The sequence below is a fragment of the Pelobates fuscus genome, chromosome 5, assembly GCF_036172605.1.
Source record: "Pelobates fuscus isolate aPelFus1 chromosome 5, aPelFus1.pri, whole genome shotgun sequence".
Taxonomy (NCBI): domain Eukaryota; kingdom Metazoa; phylum Chordata; class Amphibia; order Anura; family Pelobatidae; genus Pelobates; species Pelobates fuscus.
Window position 1 is genome coordinate 116,857,475 of NC_086321.1, and position 22,913 is coordinate 116,880,387.

Below are 22,913 nucleotides of genomic sequence, written 5' to 3' on the forward strand. Positions count from 1 at the left end.
GAAGCATCCGGACCAACGTTGGGCAATTTCCATGGATTTGCTGTTGCGGTTAATGGCGGCGTTGTATTCCGTTACATTCAGGCAGAGTGGCAAACTCCCGAACAAGATACACCCAACGAATGTACACACAAACAGTTTTGTACTGTTTTTTTTATATGTAGTTTATGCTTCCGAAAGAGGCCAGCCACACAGCCTGATTCCATGGAACCTTTTTGGGCAGGCGCCTCGTGTGCAGTCGGTTTAAACTATACCCCGGTGGCGTTTCGGCTGCATTTGTGGGATCTGAGCGGTTTTCGGATATGTTGGGCACTCAGATCCAGGGATATAGGACTTAAATGGGTATCTTATGGGGAAATGTATGTTTTGGGGTGATTCATATTGTACATGTCCTGGACCTGAGAGTTAATGTAATTATGTTGTGTACTTTCTCTCAGTCTACTCTCAGGTCCAGTGGGGAATGCCCCTGGAATGTGTAATTTTAAACGCCTTGCATGGTGATTCTCATAAAAGGCTGTGTGTGGCTCGATTAAAATCAGTTATACCCCCAGAGCTCAGGGACGTATTAGCCGCGAGGCAAACAAGGCATTTGCCTTGGGTGGCATTTTCCAGGGGGCAGCAAAAAAAGCCGCCCCCAAATGCCCAGGGCAAATGTCTTGTTAGCCTTGCGGCTAAAAGTCCAGCCAGGCAGGCAGAAGGCGCTGGCGAGGGAGCACTTTCCCCTGAGCGCTCTGCTCAGCTCCCTCACGCCGCAGAGTGATGCCGGGAGCCGGAATAGGGCAGCACAAAACCAGGATACACCACTGCCAGAGCTGAGTGTCGTCCAGTTGCTGGGGAGGAGGTGGTAGATTCCGGGAGTATTTTCCTATATTTGGCTGCTCCCTTGGAGTATTCTACTTGTTCCTGAGCATATGTTGGAGTAATCGGCGGAGGAGATTCCCTACTAGGACTAGGGCTCCGCTACAACTATACTTTCTTGGATCACAACACTTGCTCTTGTAAAAGCAAACTGCTTCACTCTATGGACTAGGAGAGGTCTACCCACTGGAAGCTGGATCCAGGGTGGGTGGAGGACAGCAAGGCCCCTTCCAAGCTACAGCGGTTTGTGGGGTTTACGGTGGTTATGGTGTCCGGTACGGTGCTTATGGTACTCAAGGATTACTAGGAAGCAGCGACTGACAGAGGTATCCGGTCGGGTTGCCAGGTGGTCCGTCACAGTTTATATTACAGATGTCTAGTCCAGTGCCAGACCTCAAGGCACCCCTACCAGTCCAGTATTTAGGGATTACCCAGTTGTGTCTAAGGTGTGTTTTTTTTTTTCTTTTCTCTAAATCCTGAGTAATCCCTAAATCCTGGACTGGTAGGGGTTCCTTGAGGATTGGTTTGGGAAGCACTGGTCTAGTCCTTTTTCATCTGATACGGACAAAATGGATAATGTTCCGCCTCCTCCTATGGTCAGACTTAAAACTATGTGTAAATCTAACACCTGTTCTGCTCAGAATGTGCTAATCCATTACCGGATGAACACAAAATGAAATTGTGTAACCATTGCTCCTCTGAGGCTTTAGAGGAATCCAAATAAAAAGAGATGCATTCATTCATGAACTGGTTTCAGGAAACCTTGGCGCAGACGTTTTAAGAAATCTACTGTCAGGACTACAGAGTATTCAAGAATGCAAAAAGTTAAAGGGTTTACTTTACACCCAAAGTTCTTAAGCCTAATGCAAAGGGAATGGATATAATGCCTGCTTATTTTTATTTGTTTATTTACACCCCCCCCCCCCCCCCCCAACACACAATCCATTCTAACATTTATACACAGCATACACATTACCCACAGCACCCTCACACAAATCACACACAGCATACGGTCAGTCAGTCAGTCAGTTAGTGTAGTTGTAGCTGGTAGTATACAGTGAGTGAGTGAGTGAGTGAGTGAGTGAGTGAGTGAGTGAGTGCAGTAGTTGCTGTCGGGCTCCCTGGCAGAGCGCGCGCTGTGTGTGAGGTAAAATATGAGCGCGCGCAGCTCAGCCCATAGAACTCCTGCGAGTTTTCTAGAATCGTGCCGAGGCCCCGCCCACCGTGTGATAAGAGCTGCTGTCAGCGAGCGGCCGGGGTCAGTGAAAGCTGGATCTCCACCGATAAGACAGACTCCGTATGCACTGTGTGTACCGCGGGTAGAACGTAGGCCGCACCGCACTGCCCGAGGTAAGAGCACCCCAGCTCCCTGTACTACCCGCTCTGTGGGCCTGCTCACTGCCAGCCCCGTGCCAGCCTGCACCTCCCTGCCGGGACTACCTAGTACAGCACCGAGTACCCAGACTGGGCATTATTGTATATACTGAGTGTGGGCACAGAGTTACTGCCAGCGTATCCAGACTGGGCATTATTGTATATACTGAGTGTGGGCACAGAGTTACTGCCAGCGTACCCAGACTGGGCATTATTGTATATGCTGAGTGTGGGCACAGAGTTACTGCCAGCGTACCCAGACTGGGCATTATTGTATATGCTGAGTGTGGGCACAGAGTTACTGCCAGTGTACCCAGACTGGGCATTATTGTATATACTGAGTGTGGGCACAGAGTTACTGCCAGTGTACCCAGACTGGGCTTTATTGTATATACTGAGTGTGGGCACAGAGTTACTGCCAGTGTACCCAGACTGGGCATTATTGTATATACTGAGTAGGCTGGGTATTATTGTGTATATACTGAGTCTGGGCACAGAGTTACTGCCAGTGTACCCAGACTGGGCATTATTGTATATACTGAGTGTGGGTACTGAGTTACTGCCAGTGTATCCAGACTGGGCTTTATTGTATATACTGAGTGTGGGCACCGAGTTACTGCCAGTGTACCCAGACTGGGCTTTATTGTAAATACTGAGTTACCGCCAGTGTACCCAGACTGGGCTTTATTGTATATACTGAGTCTGGGCACAGAGTTACTGCCAGTGTACCCAGACTGGGCATTATTGTATATACTGAGTAGACTGGGTATTATTGTGTATGTACTGAGTTACTGCCAGTGTACCCAGACTGGGCATTATTGTATATACTGAGTGTGGGTACTGAGTTACTGCCAGTGTACCCAGACTGGGCATTATTGTATATACTGAGTGTGGGTACTGAGTTACTGCCAGTGTACCCAGACTGGGCTTTATTGTATATACTGAGTCTGGGCACAGAGTTACTGCCAGTGTACCCAGACTGGGCTTTATTGTATATACTGAGTTTGGGCACAGAGTTACCGCCAGTGTACCCAGACTGGGCATTATTGTATATACTGAGTAGACTGGGTATTATTGTGTATATACTGAGTGTGGGCACAGAGTTACTGCCAGTGTACCCAGACTGGGCATTATTGTATATACTGAGTCTGGGCACAGAGTTACTGCCAGTGTACCCAGACTGGGCTTTATTGTAAATACTGAGTTACCGCCAGTGTACCCAGACTGGGCTTTATTGTATATACGGAGTCTGGGCATTATTGTATATACTGAGATTGGGCACAGAGTTACTGCCAGTGTACCCAGACTAAGCATTATTGTATATACGGAGTCTGGGCACAGAGTTACTGCCAGTGTACCCAGACTGGGCTTTATTGTATATACTGAGTTACCGCCAGTGTACCCAAACTGGGCTTTATTGTATATACTGAGTGTCTTTTTACACTGTTTGTGTATTCTAGTCATATACAACCCTAAGATTAATCAATTTAAAGACAATTAATTGGAATAAACAAGATTGTTAACATTTAAAAAAAATAATAATTTTGGGGTGTTTATATTTTTTCTTTTACACATGCAACTTTTTTGTGTTTTTTTTTTTTTTTTTTTATATTTTTAATGTTGTGTTTTCTCTCTTTTTATTTATTTAGGACATATCTGTGATGGCAGTTATTGATACATATTTTAATGCTATACCACTGTTTGGGATGGATTGTGGTCAGTCTTCAGATGCATATCTACAAAGGAACAATCAGCCTGGTTTTGCAGAATCTCCAAATCCCTTATCTCTTGGTGATCTTAACCAAAGCAATGAAATCTCAATGGCAAATGCAATGAACCTTGATCCATATTTCAGTATGTATAACCACTGCCCTTCTAGTACACCATCAGGAGGTTACATGAATATAGGATATACACCTACATTCCAGAACTTCAAAGGAGGATCAGTGTTTTCTCCATCTAGTCTAGCGTAAGTATTTTTAATTGTAATATTCCCCCCCCCCCCCCAAAAGTTTAACAAGTATTTTCAGAGGCATGACCGCATCATATGTTGCACATATGTCAGTCTGATGGGAGCAGCAACTAATTACCAGATTTTACTAATTTCATGACGTAAAGTCACGATTTTCTAAAGGACACGGAGGCTCCTATTATGCTATTCTCTTTCTTTTATTCCCCAGCAGCAAAAGAGAGAAATACTGTAAATATTCAACAAAATTTAAATAATAACATCATTTACCCCAAAGGGTTAACCATATATAACACATTAACCAACTAGAAAAGCTACAATTTCTGGGGAAATTGTGTGAAGTGTTCTTGCCTCCACCAGTAGTCTACAACTGGAGTGGGTGGAGTAACTGTTATTATTTATTTATATAGCACATTTAATTGCAACGTTGTTGCCCAACGAGCTTCACAGTTACATTAAAACATAGTTATACAAACCATTAGCAGGTGCAAAAGGCCCTGTCTATGACATCACTTGCTGCTGCAGCCTGGCACAGGTCAGAGTATTTTTGTGGTTGCCATCTTCAAACGGTCGTATTTTAAAAACTATAAATCCTACAGTGAAGAGGTTTATATTGTGAGAATCACAAGACCCAGACCTACATTTCGGTGCATAGTATGTCTCTGCAATATTAACAATGAAGGCACAGTCGCAGTTTAAAAATTGCACTTCAAATGTGAGCTTTGCAGAGTGGAGTTTCAATGAATGTCAATGGACGGCGTGAGTTGCAAACAAATGGTCATATTGTGAAAACTATCAGGACTATGGTTTAGCTGTGGACATTTTTAGTGGCAGCAGGGATATCTGAACGTTTTGATATAAGATTTGTGTAGGTGGGCCTGAAAATGAGCGAGTGGTGGCAGTTTAGAAATCATGTCCTGATTTTTCAGCTTTTGCCAGCTCCCACTCTAGCTTTGCCATTCATTCCTATGGGACAAATTTCGCCACAAGAACGACGATATTCCGAGAACCATTCGCCGAAACGTTCCACAAAGTAATGGCAATCCGATCGGGAACAATCTGCACGTTTTGGTATATTTCTGTCTATGTAGTGTAAAAACTGTGGGAGGAGTTAGGGTGGCAAATTTGGCTATAATAATAATAATAACTAGAAAAGCTACAATTTCTGGGGAAATTGTGCGAAGTGTTCTTGCCTCCACCAGTAGTCTACAACTGGAGTGGGCGAAGTAACTGTTATTATTTATTTATATAGCACATTTAATTGCAACGTTGTTGCCCAAAGTGCTTCACAGTTACATTAAACCATACATTTATAAAAACATTAGCAGGTGCAAAAGGCTTTGTCTATGACATCACTTGCTGCTCCAGCCTGGCACAGGTCAGAGTATTTTGGCGGTTGCCATCTTCAAACGGTCGTATTTTAAAAACTATAAATCCTACAGCGAAGAGCTTTATATTGTGAGAATCACAAGACCCAGACCTACATTTTGATGCATAGTATGTCTCTGCAATATTAACAATGAAGGCACAGTCGCAGTTTAGAAATTGCCCTTCAAATTTGAGCTGGCTAGAGTGGAGTTTCAATGAATGTCAATGGACGGCGTGAGTTGCAAACAAATGGTCATATTGTGAAAACTATCAGGACTATGGCTTAGCCGTGGACATTTTTAGTGGCAGCAGGGATAGCTGAACGTTTTGATATAAGATTTGTGCAGGTGGGCTTGAAAATGAGGGAGTGGTGGCAGTTTAGAAATCATGTCCTGATTTTTCAGCTTTTGCCTGCTCCCACTCTAGCTTTGAACATTTTGCCATTCATTCCTATTGGAACAATTTGGCCTTGAGAACGACGATATTCCGTGAACCATTCAGCGAAACGTTCCACAAAGTAATAACACACCAATCGGGAACAATCCGCACGTTTTGGTGTATTTTTGTCTATGTAGTGTAAAAACTGTGGGAGGAGTTAGGGTGGTAAATTTGGCTATAATAAGAATAATATATATGTGAGATAACATTAAGTGGTCTTGCTATGCAAGAACACTTAATAATAATAATAATAATAATAATAATAATATATATGTGAGATAACATTAAGCGGTCTTGCTATGCAAGAACACTTAATAATAATATATATGTGAGATAACATTAAGTGGTCTTGCTATGCAAGAACACTTAATGTTATCTCACATATATATTATTATTATTAAGTGGTCTTGCTATGCAAGAACACTTAATGAGAGTGTCCCTATCCTAATAATGTCCCATGTGACCTTAAGCCACTCCTCTTTCTTTCGATGTTGTCGATGAACACTTCCTCAAACAGAAAAACGATGTAGTCAATAAAGTGAAGAACCGTGATTTCCAGAAACTTATAGCAACAGGCTCCAGATGAAAAAAGAAAAAGAAATGAAATGGTAAAATATGTTCTTGGATCTTATTTCCATATTATATTATGATCCTATCTACCAAAAACCAATTTTTCATTTCAGTACTAGTCATCAGGTGAAAGAATAAATCACATTATTACACAACTCGTGCCCCATTACATGACAGTATATTCACAGGGAGGGCGTAACTTACCTGGATTGGGTGGGATAATACTCGCCTCCGTGTCCTTTTTAAAATCATGACTTTACGTCACGAAATTAGTAAAATCTGGTAATTTTATTAAAGGACACGGCTCCTATTATGCTAGTTCAAAGCTGCGTGATCACTGAAGTGGAAAAATTAGACATTTGTCAGAAATAAAATTCTCAGAACATAGATTCTCTGGACCAATCAGCTGCACGGAGGAGGTCTTCTAGCCTACCACCTAGAGAAACGAGTTTGATGCCATAGCACCCCTTACAGAATGTGCTCCGTACGTGCAGGTATCAATAATACATTTAACCAGCGAGATATGGTGATAGTAGAAACCGGATGGTGAGGTTGTCGGAGTGCCAGAAACAGATCTGGATACCGGGAATCACGAATTGAGATGGTCCTTGCCTCATATTCCTTGAGGCAGGCTACTGGACATAACTTAACGTTATGTGGAAGGGCTGGGTAGAATACTGATGTAATGGATGTCTTCGTACGTCTCGATATGTTGAAGGAGACTCCTTCTGGTGTAAATGAGCGTGCCGTGAGGTCCAGTGCTCGACATCTGAGACACGTTTACAGGAGATTAGACACAATAGCGTAACCAACTTAGTAGTGAGTTGTTTGATCGAGAGTTCCTCATTTCTTGTCCAATTTTCGAAAAGTCTGAGAACTAGGCCAACATCCCATAAGGCTGCATATTTAGGTCTTGGTGGGCGTGCAAACTTGATGCCACGTAAAAGTCGACACATCACTGGGTGCTTTCCTGCTTTGAGTCCATTCCAGCTTTGATGGCCTGCCGAGATCGCTGATCTATACAAGTTAATTGTATGATATGCCAGACCATAGTCGTAAAGTGAAGTCAGGAAACTCAGAACCTGACTCACATTTGCAGATATGGGATCCATGTGTTGTTCCATGCACCAACCATTCCATGCGTTCCAGGCATGTAGGTACGACTTCCTTGTTCCTGGGGCCCAAGCTCCTGCCAGGAGATCCAGAGTTGCCTGTGGAACATTTGGGATGTAATAGGGTCCCCTGAGAGGAGCCATGCCAAGAGTTACATAGTTAGATAGCTGAAAAGAGACTTGCGTCCATCAAGTTCAGCCTTCCTCACACCTGTTTTTTGCTGTTGATCCAAAAGAGAAGAAGAAAAAAAAAAAAAAAAACCCCAGTTTGAAGCACAATTTTGCAACAAGCTAGGACAAAAAAATCCTTATTGACCCCAGAATGGCAGTCAGATTTATCCTTGAATCAAGCAGTTATTACCCTACATTGAAAGATTATATCCTTGAATATTCTGTCTTTGCAAGTATGCATCTAGTAGCTGTTTGAACATCTGTATGGACTCTGATAAAACCACTTCTTCAGGCAGAGAATTCCACATCCTGATTGTTCTTACAGTAAAAAAACCTTTCCTTTGCATTTCCTTTGCATTGAGTTTGAGCTGTCCCTGAAGTAAAAGGGGGTGTGAGTTCCCGTCAGAATCCCGTATGAGGTCGGTTGTCACCGGTAGTAATCTCTTGAGATCTATGGACCAGGGTTGAGACGTCCAAAAGGGGGTTATGAGGTTCAGGGAGGTTCGGTGACGTCTGAGATGCAGTAGAGTTCGTGCGATGAGGGAAAACTTAGTGGCAGGTTTTCCGCCATGGTTGGAGGAAAGCGTCCGTCGCCAGAGCTTCCGGATCCGGCCTCCAGCTGAAGAATTTTGGCAAATGTGTGTTCCAACGTGACGTGAAGAGATCGATGTCCAGGGGGCCCCAAAGTGATTGTAAGTGGCTGAAGATGACCAGGTTCATCCGCCAGTCGCTGGCATCTCGTAGGTGTCTGGAGTTCCAATCCGCCACTATGTTGGACATCCCCGGAATGTACTCTGCTTGTACCGAAATGTTGCGGTCCAGACAGAATTGACAGAAATCTTTTCGCCAGTTCTGCTTGTATTGTTGACCTCGTGCCCCCGAGGTGGTTGATATACCGGACCGCTGATATATTGTCCATGCGTAATAGAATGGAGCAGTTGGTCGATATACTTAAAAGACTCCGTGGAGCAAACGATCCTGCTAGCAGTTCTAGGCAGTTGATATGTAGTTTCTGTTCCTCTAGGGACCATTTTCCTCCGGTGGAGATAGCTCCACGGTGCGCTCCCCAGCCGAGCATGCTTGCACCGTATTCCACTATGATGTCTGGGGTGGTTCCCGAAGATCGCTCGGCCGTTCCATGCTTCCATGTGTTGTAGCCACCACTTGAGTTCCTCTTTGGCGGTGCAGTCGAGATGAACAGAGTCTGAGTATGAGTGCCCTGAGCAAAGGTATTTGGCTTTCAGTCGTTGGAGTGCCCTGTAGTGCAGAGGCCATGGGAACATGGCTTGGATTGACGCTGAGAGGAGGCCGACAATCCTGGCCAGTTGTCTCTAGGTAAGAATGGGACATGCTAAAGTCCGCCTGATTTCCTTTTTGATGGATTTGACTTTGGCTGTCAGGAGTAGGAGTGCCCCGTTCACAGCATCTATAGTGAATCCCAGGTATTCTATTGACTGAGAGAGTTTGGTGACCGACTTCTCCCAGTTGATTAGAAACCCCAGGTTTTCTAGTAGAGTCCTCGTCCACGAGAAATGTTCGTGGAGCAGATGAGGGTCTTGCGCCATTATGAGGATATCGTCCAGGTATATTATGAGTCGAACTCCTCTGCTGCATAGGAGGGCGACCACTGGTTTCATGAGCTTCGTGAAGCACCATGGTGCCGACGATAGGCCGAACGGTAGGCATTTGAATCGCCATAAGGTCTCTTCCCATTGGAATTGTAGGAAGTTTTGGCACTCTTCGGCCATCGGAACCGTGAGGTACGCATCCTTCGAGTCGAGCTTGACCATCCAGTCCCCTGTAAGCAGGAGATCTCTTAGAGAGTGGATGCCTTCCATCTTGAAGTGGTGGTATGTGACAAACATGTTTAGGGGTCGTAGGTTGATGACTGGACGGACGCCTCCGCCCTTTTTGGGAACCAGGAAGAGGTTGCTTAAGAGAGGGAGGACTTCTGCAATAGCGCCCTTGGAGGCTAAGGCTTGTACTTCTTGAGATATTGGGTATTGGTCGTGAGTGGGAAACACCATGCGGTTGGGGGGTTGTATTTGAACAGGGTAATGTACAAAATCTATAGAGTATCCCTGAACAGTGTGAAGGATCCATGCATCTGCAGTGGGCTTGCACCATGCAGTGACAAAATGACAGTCTGCCCCCTACCATAGTTAGTGAAGCCAGATGTCGAGGTATAGAACTTACCATAAGGTCGTCGGCCATAGGAAGAACCTCTGGGTCCTCGAGACTGCCATGGTCTGCCCCGGACTGGGAAGAACGGTGTGGTAGTTCTGGGTTCAGGTGTTTGTAAGCCTGGACTGTATGGGGCCTCGGTAGCTCCAGTATGAACCCCGAGGTGCTCGGCCGGGCTGACTGCCCTGATATCTGCTGGCCCCGCCAAAAACTCTCTGGTGAAACACTCGTTTCATGTTGGCCTGAGCTTCATCAAGTGCCGTAAAGGTGCCTGCATATGTGCCTAGCTCTTTAACAAAAGTATCTCCAAATAGGAGGGCTTTTGCCTGGGGTCCAGGCTCTGAAATAGCTAGGTTCACTAGCTTAGGTTCTATTTTTCTCAAGATTGCCTTGCGCCGTTCTGTGGCTACCGCTGTATTGGCGTTGCCCAGCAGGCATACGGCTCGCTGGATCCACCCCCTGAGTGCCTCTAAATCCACCGGGGTACCACCTGTTATTGCGCCTTCGACCATGTCAAACATTTTTGCAATTGGCCCTAGGATATCCAGGACCTTGTCCTGGCAATTCCGCCAGGCAAAATCCAGGCCCTTCTTGGCTTTCCAGCCTGATTTCCCCAAGAATTGGGCAATTTTGGGGTCTACGTCCGGGGTGGCGCATGCCATATCCGGAATAGTGGGGCGTGGGCTTTCCGCCCGGAGTTTGCTCCATGCCACCTTGTCGAGTGGTTTTCTAATACGAGCAGCGATATATTTTGCAACGTGCTCTAGGGGATACCACTCCGAGGATCTTGGGTGTTGCCAGGTGTCGGGGTCAAAAGGTGGTTCGCCTTGTGGATCAACCAGGGCGGAGTCGTCTACTCCATCTTTGGAGTCTGCTCCCGCTCCTGTCATGGAGCTGTGCTCAGGGAAATAAAAAAACTGGGGTTATAAGAGTCCTCCTCATCGGACTCGCTCTGTGCCTCCTCTTGCTCCGACTCAGATTCGGAGGATTCAATGAGAGCTCTAGCCCTTTTCCAATTCCTCACCGATTTTGCCCGGTGGGGGGCTCCTTGTTGTGGTTCAACCACATGATCTGTGACAGGACTTACCCTGTCCGTCTGTATTATTTTGGAGGCATTTTCGTCCAAGTGGTGGGACTTTTTGACGGCCTTACGCCCACTAGGGGCTACCGGATTATCCTCTGGGGGGTGAGAAGTGGAGGATTTGGTAATTGACAGGGTGATATTGTCTGACATGGCCCCCATAGCGGTAAATATGGCCTGTGTCACGGACTTCGTCATAGCCGCATCCAGGAGGGAATGCAACTCTTCAGAGTCCATTTGCTCCTGTGGCCCTTCAATCATTGCGTGGTCAGGAGGAAAGGATTAAATGACTGACAGATAAATATTTTTAGCCTTAACTGGGCACTACTATCTGGAGTAGGAGTGTGACAGTTTAGCAGCTAGCTAAAGAAGCCAACAGCTTTAAGAGGCACCAGCTATTTAAGCAATGCAGCTTTCAGAGGCACCAGCTATTTAAGCAATGCAGCTTTCAGAGGCACCAGCTATTTAAGCAATGCAGCTTTCAGAGGCACCAGCTATTTAAGCAATGCAGCTTTAACCCCTTAAGGACCAAACTTCTGGAATAAAAGGGAATCATGACATGTCGCACATGTCATGTGTCCTTAAGGGGTTAAGAGGCACCAGCTATTTAAGCAATGCAGCTTTAAGAGGCACCAGCTATTTAAGCAATGCAGCTTTAAGAGGCACCAGCTATTTAAGCAATGCAGCTTTAAGAGGCACCAGCTATTTAAGCAATGCAGCTTTAAGAGGCACCAGCTATTTAAGCAATGCAGCTTTAAGAGGCACCAGCTATTTAAGCAATGCAGCTTTAAGAGGCACCAGCTATTTAAGCAATGCAGCTTTAAGAGGCACCAGCTATTTAAGCAATGCAGCTTTAAGAGGCACCAGCTATTTAACCCCTTAAGGACACATGGCCTGTGTGACATGTCATGATTCCCTTTTATTCCAGAAGTTTGGTCCTTAAGGGGTTAAGCAATATAGCTTTTAAGAGGCACAAGTAAAACAATATGCAAAGCTGAGTAACAAGAAAAAACTAGGCACAGTTAGAGCAGTAGAGCAGGCTAGTAACACAGACACGTTACTGCCGCCAGGTGAGCGTATTGGCTGCGTTAGGAAAAAGCGCGGCAAAACCGCCAATCAAAACATGGCCGCCGCGGCTAACGGCGAACCGCCGGGACCGCAGGAAACGGTACACGGTGCGAGGAGGGAGCCCCAGACTGAGGTCCCTTCAAAGCAGGATGGTAGAAAAGCCTGGTCAGAAGATAATCAAACTGACCAGCTGAATGAGGGAGGGGAGGGGAAAGGGAGCAACAAACACAGCAATAAAACAGTGATAAAATAAGGCATAGGTAACAAGGTTAAATTAAGGCAAATGTACCAAACTAAACAGAGATAAATAGATCATTTTCCAAATATGTAGAGAGATGTAAAATTGTACTTAGCTGAGGAGGCAGCAGCAAAAGAAAGGAGTGGCTTAAGGTCACATGGGACATTATTAGGATAGGGACACTCTCATTGGTTAATGTGTTATATATGGTTAACCCTTTGGGGTAAATGATGTTATTATTTAAATTTTGTTGTATATTTACAGTATTTCTCTCTTTTGCTGCTGAGGAAGAAAAGAAAGAGAATAGCATAATAGGAGCCTCCGTGTCCTTTAAAGGAACACTATAGTCACCTAAATTACTTTAGTTAACTAAAGCAGTTTTAGTGTATAGATCATTCCCCTGCAATTTCACTGCTCAATTCACTGTCATTTAGGAGTTAAATCACTTTGTTTCTGTTTATGCAGCCCTAGCTACACCTCCCCTGGCTATGATTGACAGAGCCTGCATGGAAAAAAAAACTGGTTTCACTTTCAAACAGATGTAATTTACCTTAAATAATTGTATCTCAATCTCTAAATTGAACTGTAATCACACACAGGAGGCTCTTGCAGGGTCTAGCAACTTTTTTCACATAGCAGGGGATAAGAAAATCTTAATTAAACAGAACTTGCAATAAAGAGAGCCTAAATAGGGCTCTCTTTACAGGAAGTGTTTATGGAAGGCTGTGCAAGTCACATGCAGGGAGGTGTGACTAGGGTTCATAAACAAAGGGATTTAACTCCTAAATGGCAGAGGATTGAGCAGTGAGGCTGCAGGGGCATGTTCTTTACACCAAAACTGCTTCATTAAGCTAAAGTTGTTCAGGTGACTATAGTATCCCTTTAATAAAATCAGTGAGTGAGCAAGATCTTTAAAAGCAGATTAGCAATAAGGTTGGAAACCAGTCAGTATTTAGTAGCTGTTCCTAATGCTAGGTACCAGGGCCGGACTGGGAAGAAAATTCGGCCCGGGCATTTTTTAATTACAGCGGCCCACTAAAAAGGGGGCGGGCCAGATAGGGTGTGTTTTGTCATCACCAATGACAAGCACGCCCCATCACAAAGTAAACATGTTGGTTCAATGCTCTTCCAGGGTAGTCCATGCGCAGAGCTCTGCTGAAGAGCTCTGGCATGAGAAAAATACCCTGTATTTGTTCTGCACAGCGCAAGCAAATTCAATAACATGCTTGCACTGTGTTTGCTTGAAATTTGTCTCTGGTGTCTCAATAGTTGGGATACCAGGAGACAAAAATGCAAGCAAAAGCATATTGTGCTGTGTGTGTAAGGGGTGTAGTGTGTGTAAGGGGTGTAGTGTGTGTAAGGGGTGTAGTGTGTGTAAGGGGTGTAGTGTGTGTAAGGGGTGTAGTGTGTGTAAGGGGTGTAGTGTGTGTAAGGGGTGTAGTGTGTGTAAGGGGTGTAGTGTGTGTAAGGGGTGTAGTGTGTGTAAGGGGTGTAGTGTGTGTAAGGGGTGTAGTGTGTGTAAGGGGTGTAGTGTGTGTAAGGGGTGTAGTGTGTGTAAGGGGTGTAGTGTGTGTAAGGGGTGTAGTGTGTGTAAGGGGTGTAGTGTGTGTGTGTGTAAGGGGTGTAGTGTGTGTGTGTGTAAGGGGTGTAGTGTGTGTGTGTAAGGGGTGTAGTGTGTGTGTGTAAGGGGTGTAGTGTGTGTGTGTAAGGGGTGTAGTGTGTGTGTGTAAGGGGTGTAGTGTGTGTGTGTAAGGGGTGTAGTGTGTGTGTGTGTAAGGGGTGTAGTGTGTGTGTGTAAGGGGTGTAGTGTGTGTGTGTAAGGGGTGTAGTGTGTGTGTGTAAGGGGTGTAGTTTGTGTGTAAGGGGTGTAGTTTGTGTGTAAGGGGTGTAGTTTGTGTGTAAGGGGTGTAGTTTGTGTGTAAGGGGTGTAGTTTGTGTGTAAGGGGTGTAGTTTGTGTGCAAGGGGTGTAGTGTGTGTAAGCGGTGTAGTGTGTGTGTGTGTGTGTAAGGGGTGTAGTTTGTGTCCAAGAGGGGTGCAGTGTGTGTGTGTGTGTGTGTGAGTGATGGGTGCGGTGTTTGCGTGAGGGTGCTATGTGGGTAAGGGTGCTGTGTGTGAGTGGGTGCTGTTTGTGTGAGGGTGCTATGTGCGTGTGAGGAAGCTGTGTGTGTCAGGGGTTCAGTGTGTGTGCTGTGAGTGTTAGGGGTGCAGAGTGTGTGTGTGTGTGTGTGCTGTGAGTGTTAGGGGTGCAGTGTGTGTGTGTGTGTGCTGTGAGTGTTAGGGGTGCAGTGTGTGTGAGTGCTGTGAGTGTTAGGGGTGCAGAGTGTGTGTGTGCTGTGAGTGTCAGGGGTGCAGTGTGTGTGAGTGTGTGTGCTGTGAGTGTTAGGGGTGTCTGTAAAGCTGAAAGATATTTGTACTTGTTTGCAGGGACTAGTTACACCCATGGCAAATGATACTTTGAGAGCCAAGAACTCTGTTGCAGACTGCAAAATGCCAATTCTGTATATTGTATGCTGGCAACAGTTACAACAATCTTCTCTGTTGCATGCATCACACCTGCAAGAGGAAGCTTTCTCACACCTCCCTCTTCCCTCCATTACCTTTTTATTTATTTTTTATTTTCTAAATATAATTATATATTTCCTTCCTCACTTCTAACCAAGGCTATATCCCCCCTCCCTGCTTACCTTATGCCTGGGAGGGGGGATCCTGCTGCTGGCTTCCATCCCTGGTGGCCTTAGTGGTGAGTGAACTCTAGCCTGTGAGGCTAGAGTTCACTCTCGCGAGACCCGGAGCGTTGCCTGGCGGAGCTGTAAGTAGGAGCTCCGCCGGGTCCTCTCCTGGCTCCCTCACTCTCTCCCCAGCCGGCGGCCGCAGTATACTGTATGTGGGCCGGTGAGGGAGATCTTTGATCTCCCCACCGGCCCGCCATGGACTACAGCAGGGCCGGCGCTCGGATAGTGCCGGCCCTGCAAAGACCGGCGGGGGAGATCCTGTGATCTCCCTGCCGGCCTCGGCCCCTGGCCACCGCGGCCCACCGGGCATTTGCCCAGTGTGCCCGATGGCCAGTCCGGGCCTGCTAGGTACTGTTAATGGCAACTTACAGCAGCTATTTGCTTGCACTGTTTTTAAAATGGACCTCTAATGACCATATACAGTCGATCGGAGGGTGTACTTTGGTGTCTAAGTAGATTTGAAGAAAGATTATGACAACAAACGCTTGGACACAGAGACATAACCGGCTTACATGTAGGTTATTTAGCAACAATTGTTGGCAAATGTTTAATAGCAGTGTATTTATTCATTATTATTTTTTTCCTGCTGTAAACAATGTTTTAAAGGGAAAAGAGCACCACTTTTTGTACATAATGTATCCTTATTGTGCATTACTTTATAATAAAGTAAATATATATATATATATATATATATATATATATATTTTTTTTTTTTTCGCACATTGGTTTTCCTTGTTATATAGGAACCGTAATCTTTAATCCTGTTTGGTAAGAAGCACCACTTATCTGTTATGACTATGAAGGTTTGATATGCTCTAAATTGCATTTCGAGATGCCCTGTGCTTGGGCAGGATGTTTCAATGTATGAGCACACACTAGCTCTTAATTTATCTTCATGAATTGTGGTTGGATAACCAGTTCTGACCAAAGAGGACTAAAGTTGGCTGTCAATATTGAGCAAGGATAAGCCAGGAGATGCACAGAAGAGATTTTTTTTTTTACTGGTAGTACATATGGTATTATTTTCTAATGCAGAACTATAATACTGGCAATCTCTTTATTTTTATACCAATAAAAATATTTGAGTGAATGTTTTGATGTAGTTTTGTTTTTTTATTTATTTAGATTTTTTATTAACTAAAAAGAAGTTTAGTCTCTTTTCAGCTATGTAACTAGTTGTTCATTTTTGCAGCTTTAACTAAATATTTTGCCTTAACTCTTCATTTTATTTTTTTAACCTTTTTATTCTTTAGGTGTCCTATTCCTGTTCGAAAGAAACACAAACGACATGAGGATAGCTGTGAGTAAGTACATATTACACTTGTGTTTTCTCCAATGGGGGAAAAAAATATAATGCTAAATATTTCAACCCATCTGAATCCACATGTATACTGTATTAGATGTAGGTTGAAGTAAAAAAAAAAAAAACCTACATTAATTTATACATGACTTACATGTTCCACCACTTGTGCCATGTTTTTCTCTAGTGCCAGGTACTATAAGATATTTCTCTCAAACATAATAGAAGGCCATGCAGTTTAGCATGGATATTTCTAGGCAGATGCAATAAGTTGGTGATACAAGAAGAAAAAAAAATGCTTTTGTTATATTACTTTCACTGTTTTTTCCTGCTAGTTCAAAACTAACAATCATTAAGGAATTTATTTTTCTTAGATGCCCTTTAAAGAAAAGGAGACTATCTGAGGCAGCTGAGGTGAATAGAAGACAAGTGTCTGAAGGATTAACTTCATCTGCTAGTACAACTGTGACTGAAACATCAGAAGTGGCTGGAGACCGTGCCATTCCATGCATTGATACTCCCTCTTCAGCGCGTGTACAAACACCCCATAATGAAGACATGGAGGAATCGCCATGTGAGGCGGCATGCAAAAAAATACAAGATATTGAAAGCAGGTAAATACAAAGACTGAGAATATGGAGTTTAAAAAAAAAAAAATATATATATATATATATATATATATATATATATATATATATATATATTGGCTTTTGGACAAATATTGGAAACCAGCAACCACTTACAAAATACTTTGCTCAAAGAGTGCAAGAGATACACTGATCCAATCCAAAAACTGGTGATTTTTTAATTACATTTATTGTCCCTTCAACTATGACATTGTTTAGACAAAGTCAAGCAACTTGATTGATCATTCCCATGATGTATGGTCAGAATGTTACCATGTGTGAGAATACCACGAAGAGTAATTTCATCAGACATGCAATGCTTGTCAGTTTTTTGTTTTTTAATGCTAAGAGTGCAGCAATTCTAGATTATAGAATTACAGCACTGAGGGATGTTTAACAATGGGTAAATTACATGTCTTATTTGAAAATGTCCATTCTTGTTTGGTTGTCTCATGTAATTGCATAGCAACTTAACAACAAAAAAATATTTAAATAATGAGTTCAAATATAGCAGCAGTAAAGAAAAAGGGTACTAAATTCCAATTTCTTCTGAGATTTTTTAGAACGCAGTTTAGCTGGCAAACTTCTGTTGTAATTTCCCCAAATTATTTAGTTTGTGTTACCCTCCAAACATCCAGTGAATTAAAATACTCTTGTCTTTGGTTAAATATATTGCCATTACTATAGATACACACATCTTGGCAGTGTGCACGTAAAAAGTGATTATTTATATATATATATAATATATATATATTTTTTTTTTTTTTAAATGAATTGACCCAACAATTTCCTGTGTACTTGCAACAATCCTAGGAACTTCAAATTAGATTTTTCTGAATTGACATTCTAAAATAATTAAATGTGAATTACGTGAATGTTGGCTTTTTAATCTCAATTTTTTTTTTTATTTTTTTTTACTCCTAGATTAAACCTTGCTGATGAAGATATTGAATCAGAAACTTCAACTAGTTATTTACCAACTCTTATAATATCAGATTTGCTTCAAGAAAGTTTAAAGAAGGGTTTTGAAGAATCATTTACCAAAAAAATGGTAGAATCTATGTAAGTACATGTGATGTACATGTTGACTTCAAGAGCAGTTTATATATAGTATTTGTATTTATTGTTTGTGTTCAGAACCCTCATTTACATTTAACAATGGAAATAAAGCAATGATCTAAGCTCTAAAAATACCTATGCTACTAGCATGTGGTACAGTGTAAAGTGCTCCCTATTCCTGCGTTATTTTTTTTGTTTTTTTTTTAATACAGCTGTAGTCAGGGCCGGCCTTAGACCATTAGGCGTCCTGTGCGAAAAGTCTTCACGATGCCCCCCCAACAAAGTTGCCTGGATAGAGTCTTACACACTCTGTTACAGGCTGTGCAATTTTGGGCACCTGTTCTAAAGAAGGAAATTATGGTACTATAAAAAGTGCTTAGGCGGGCTGCAAAATTAATAAAAGGAATGGAACATATGAAGAAAGGTTAACAAATGTAAACCTATTTAGTTTAGAAAAACGTCGCCTGAGAGGAGATATAACATTATACAAATATATTCGGGGCCAATACAAACCATTGTGTGGCAATCTATTTACAAACTGGACTTTACATAAGACACAAGGGCATGCATTTAGACTGGAAGAAAGAATTGTGTTTTTTTTTGTTTTTGTTTTTTACTGTAAGAACAATACGGATGCAGAATTCTCTACCTGAAGAAGTGGTTTTATCAGAGTTCATACAGATGTTCAAACAGCTACTAGATGCATACTTGCAAAAACAGAACATTCAAGGATATAATATTTCAATGTAGGGTAATAACTGCTTGATCCAAGGATAAATCTGACTGCCTTTTGGGGTCAAGAAGGAATTTCTTTTCCTAGCTTGTTGCAAAATTGGAAGTGCTTCAAACTGTTTTTTTTTTTTTTTTTTGCCTTTTGGATCAACAGCAAAAAAAATAAATGTGAGTAAGGCTGAACTTGATGGACGCAAGTCTCTTTTCAGCTATGTAACTATGTAACACTGTTACAGACAGTCACACACACTTGCATGTTGATAGGCGTGCGTTGATAGGCACACACTTTGTTAAAGGCAGATAGTTACACACACTCTTACCTCTTTCCATTATGGCTGGAAGGTGGAGTGTAGTCATAATCTTTCATTCAATAATGTCAGTATGTTAAATCTGACTCATTCCCATACCTGCCTTGTCTCGTAGCTGACATGTTGGTTTATCTCTTCATTATACTACATTATAATATATAATGTGTAGTGTTATTGTATGCCAAACAATTGTCTTTAAATGTTGACTGACAGGCTAGCAATAGCTGTTGTGGCATTGCATGCCTTTTTGTACTTCCCAGGCACGACAAAATGTAAGAATTTATTTTACAGTGTGTGTACTATTTGATCCCCTGCTGATTTTGAAAGTGTGTCCACTGACAAAGAAATGATCAGTCTATAATTTTAATGGTAGGTGTGTTTTTAACAGTGAGAGACAGAATAACAAAAAAATCCAGAAAAACTGATAAATTGATTTGCATGTCAACAAGTGAAATAGGTATTTAGTGTCTTTTTATACAGGTACCAAGCTGAGATAAGGAGCATTCTCTTAAAGGGAATGCTCCTAATCTCAGCTCGTTACCGGTATAAAAGACACCTGTCCACAAAAGCAATCAATCAGATTCCAAACTCTCCACCATGGTCAAGACCAAAGAACTGTCCAAGGATGTCAGGGACAAGATTGTAGACCTACACAAGGCTGGAATGGGTACAAGACAATCGCCAAGCAGCTTGGTGAGAAGGTGACAACAGTTAGTGCTATTATTCGAAAATGGAAGAAACGCAAACTGTCAGTCTCCCTCGGTCTGGTGCTCCATGCAAGATCTCACATTTTGGAGTTTTAATGATCATAAGAACAGTGAGGAATCAGCCCAGAACTGCACAGGGGGATTGGTAATGATTTCAAGGCAGCTGGGACCATAGCCACCAAGAAAGCAATTGGTAACACACTACGCCGTGAAGGACTGAAATCCTGCAGCGCTCGCAAGGTCCCCTTGCTCAAGAAAGCACATGTACAGGCCCGTCTGAAGTTTGCCAATGCACATCTAAATGATTGAGAGGAGAACTGGGTTAACGTGTTGTGGTCAGATGAGACCAAAATCAAGCTCTTTGGCCTCAACTCGCTGTGTTTGGAGGATGAGGAATGTTGCCTATGACCCCAAGAACCCCATCCTCACCGTCAAACATGGAGGAGAAAACATTATGGTTTGGGGGTGTTTTTCTGCTAAGGGGACAGGACAACTGCACCGCATCAAAGGGACCATGGACGGGGCCATGAACCGTTAAATCTTGGGTGAGAACCTCCTTCCCTCCACCATTTAAAAATGGGTCATAGATGGGTATTCCAGCATGACAATGACCAAAAACACACAGCCAAGGAAACAAGAGTGGCTCGAGAAGAAGCATATTAAGGTCCTGGAGTGGCCTAGCCAGTCTCCAGACCTTAATCCCATAGAAAATCTGTGGAGGGAGCTGAAGGGTCGAGTTGCAAAATGTCTGTCCCAAAACCTTAATGACTTGGAGAGAATCTGCAAAGAAGAGTGGGACAAAATCCCTCCTGAGAGGTGTGCAAACCTGGTGGCCAACTACAAGAAACGTCTGACCTCTGATTCAAACAAGGGTTTTTGCTACCATGTACGAAGTCGAAGGGGTCAAATACTTATTTCACTCATTGACATGCAAATCAATTTATAACTCTTTTGACATGTGTTTTTCTGTATTTTGTTATTCTGTCTCTCACTGTTGAAATATACAGATATTGTATGGACTACCCCAATAAAACTGAACTTTCTTTGCATGCCTGGTTCGATTACTATATTTTATTAAAAATATATATTGCCAAAACCAGTGCTTAAAACGTCATGTCCTAAGCTACTAGACATGCTTTAAAAATAACTTGCCACTGTAAGTCTTGGATTTACATAGCCGTCACCTGTGGTAAATGTTTACTAGCTGGGGAGATTGTTTACTTGCCAAAGGCTAGTAGTGCGTATAAATTTTGAGCCCTGGTATAAACCATTATTGCATGTTGACACTACCTTTTAGTTTAGATCCCTTTTTTTTTTTTTTTTACACTCAAGGACTGCCCACCTTGGTTTTAGTTTATTCTATTGAAAAAAAAAACAAAGTTATTAGGCCTAAGCAGTTGAATTATAAAATTAAAAATAACCGGATTTTTTTTGTTTGTTTTTTTTCTCTTTTTTATTTAAATTTCTTCTTTTGTAATCATTCCTTTGGTGAATCTGTAACAGATTTCAATATTTGTTTTCTTTTGCTAATTTATGCATTATACATTTTCATGAATACAATTTTCTTATGGTTTCTGCAGGAGTCGTCCATCTATGGAGATTGTTCTTTGGAAGCCTCAACCAGAATTTCTTATTGACAAACTTCAGTCAGTTGCTAGATGTCAAAACAATGAAACTGAACTGTGCAATGATGATCATATCAGACCTGCAAATCCATTCCCAAGTGAATCGCAGGCAACAATTGAGGATGAACTTTGTACTTCCAATCCAGGCATTGACATTGATTTATTGTGGAATATGTGGAGCAGAGAAGAAGAGGAAATGGAGCTTTAAATGTCTGCTAATGGGATGAAATCTTTGTGTAGATTTTATTTTTTTTCTTGTGGAAAATGTTACTGATTTGCAAGTTGTACTGGCAATCGAAGATATATTGAGTTCACTAAAAGACTGCCATAAAAAAGGGGGGGGGGGGGAAGAGGGATGTTAAAAGCTGACATTTGTTTAGAATTCTAATTTCATCTCATTTTAGAGTTAACTTTCTACTTTGTTTTTTTTTTTATTGCATATTTACATTGGAGAATTTTCTTGCAAGCAAGTGTGTTTTGGTTGCGATTGACCTTGAAGAATGTTTTCATTACTAGTGTAACTGCGACGTTGGATTATAAATTGCAAGTGGGCACGTGGTAGTATATCAGAAAGTTGCCAAGTTATTTGTTTTAGAATGATTTGCACAATGTCCGTGCAGTGTATGTATCCACCATGAATTTATTGAACATTTTATGTTGAAACTATTTAACCTATGTTTATCAGTTTGATATCTGGGTCTGCACCTACTGTGTACTTGCAATATTGCTTTGGGTATTGTAAGTGTTTTGCATAACCATTCAGATTTTTTTTTTTTTTTTTATTGCACTACAGTTTCTGAAAAATGTACCTATGTTAACGAGACATTTTTAAACTTTTTTTTTTTTTGTATTATGCAATAAAGTTACGACTTCCTGCTAATTTCTTGGTTTGTGCAAAATCATAATTGCTGAAGAACTTGTTTCATTACTCCAAATCAATAGACACCCCAGTATTGTAGTGCTTTGATATGTGATATACAGTAAAGAAAAAAGGTTGCGCCACAAATAAAATGGATAAAAATAAAAGTAAAAACAACAATACAATTTAAAAATGAATAAAAATATAAATAGGTATAGTCCAGAATGGTTGGTCAGTTCCAATAGATGTCTTGAGGTAAAGTAGGTATAGTCACTAATTCCGCTGTGGGGGTAGGTTCTCTTGTTGTAGTATTTTCTACCGTCTTGTAGTATGGAAGACACAAGGTGAAAAGGACTAATCGTGCGGAGTGTATACACTTAATGTGATAGTAAAAAAATGATATATGTTACACTCACATTTAGTTGAGCTATAGCCAGCTCAGGGTTTGTAGGCATACAGCGGTATAATCCCCGCTTATGGGATATATTGTTGCTTGTCCTCCAAGGGGTACGTCCAACTCTCAGGAGAAGAGGGAA

At 42.3% G+C, this 22,913-nt stretch overlaps 1 protein-coding gene across 1 annotated transcript; it reads left to right on the forward strand.

Moving 5' to 3' along the window:
* The first annotated feature begins 2,057 nt into the window (after window positions 1-2,057).
* On the forward strand, window positions 2,058-21,755 carry CCDC117 (coiled-coil domain containing 117). The gene is made up of 6 exons (XM_063456966.1): window positions 2,058-2,205; window positions 3,879-4,198; window positions 16,415-16,465; window positions 16,836-17,075; window positions 18,012-18,149; window positions 21,474-21,755. Exons 2-6 carry the CDS (start codon window positions 3,891-3,893, stop codon window positions 21,724-21,726), a joined length of 990 nt encoding a protein of 329 aa, XP_063313036.1. The 5' UTR covers window positions 2,058-2,205; window positions 3,879-3,890; the 3' UTR covers window positions 21,727-21,755.
* Window positions 21,756-22,913: the final 1,158 nt, after the last annotated feature.

Excerpts from the sequence above, each read along its gene's own strand:
- CCDC117 (XM_063456966.1), top strand. The coding sequence starts at position 3,891 with ATGGCAGTTATTGATACATATTTTAATGCTATACCACTGTTTGGGATG. Across the intron at positions 4,199-16,414 it reads TTTTCTCCATCTAGTCTAGC|GTGTCCTATTCCTGTTCGAA; the intron begins GTAAGTATTTTT and ends TTTATTCTTTAG. Across the intron at positions 16,466-16,835 it reads CGACATGAGGATAGCTGTGA|ATGCCCTTTAAAGAAAAGGA; the intron begins GTAAGTACATAT and ends TATTTTTCTTAG.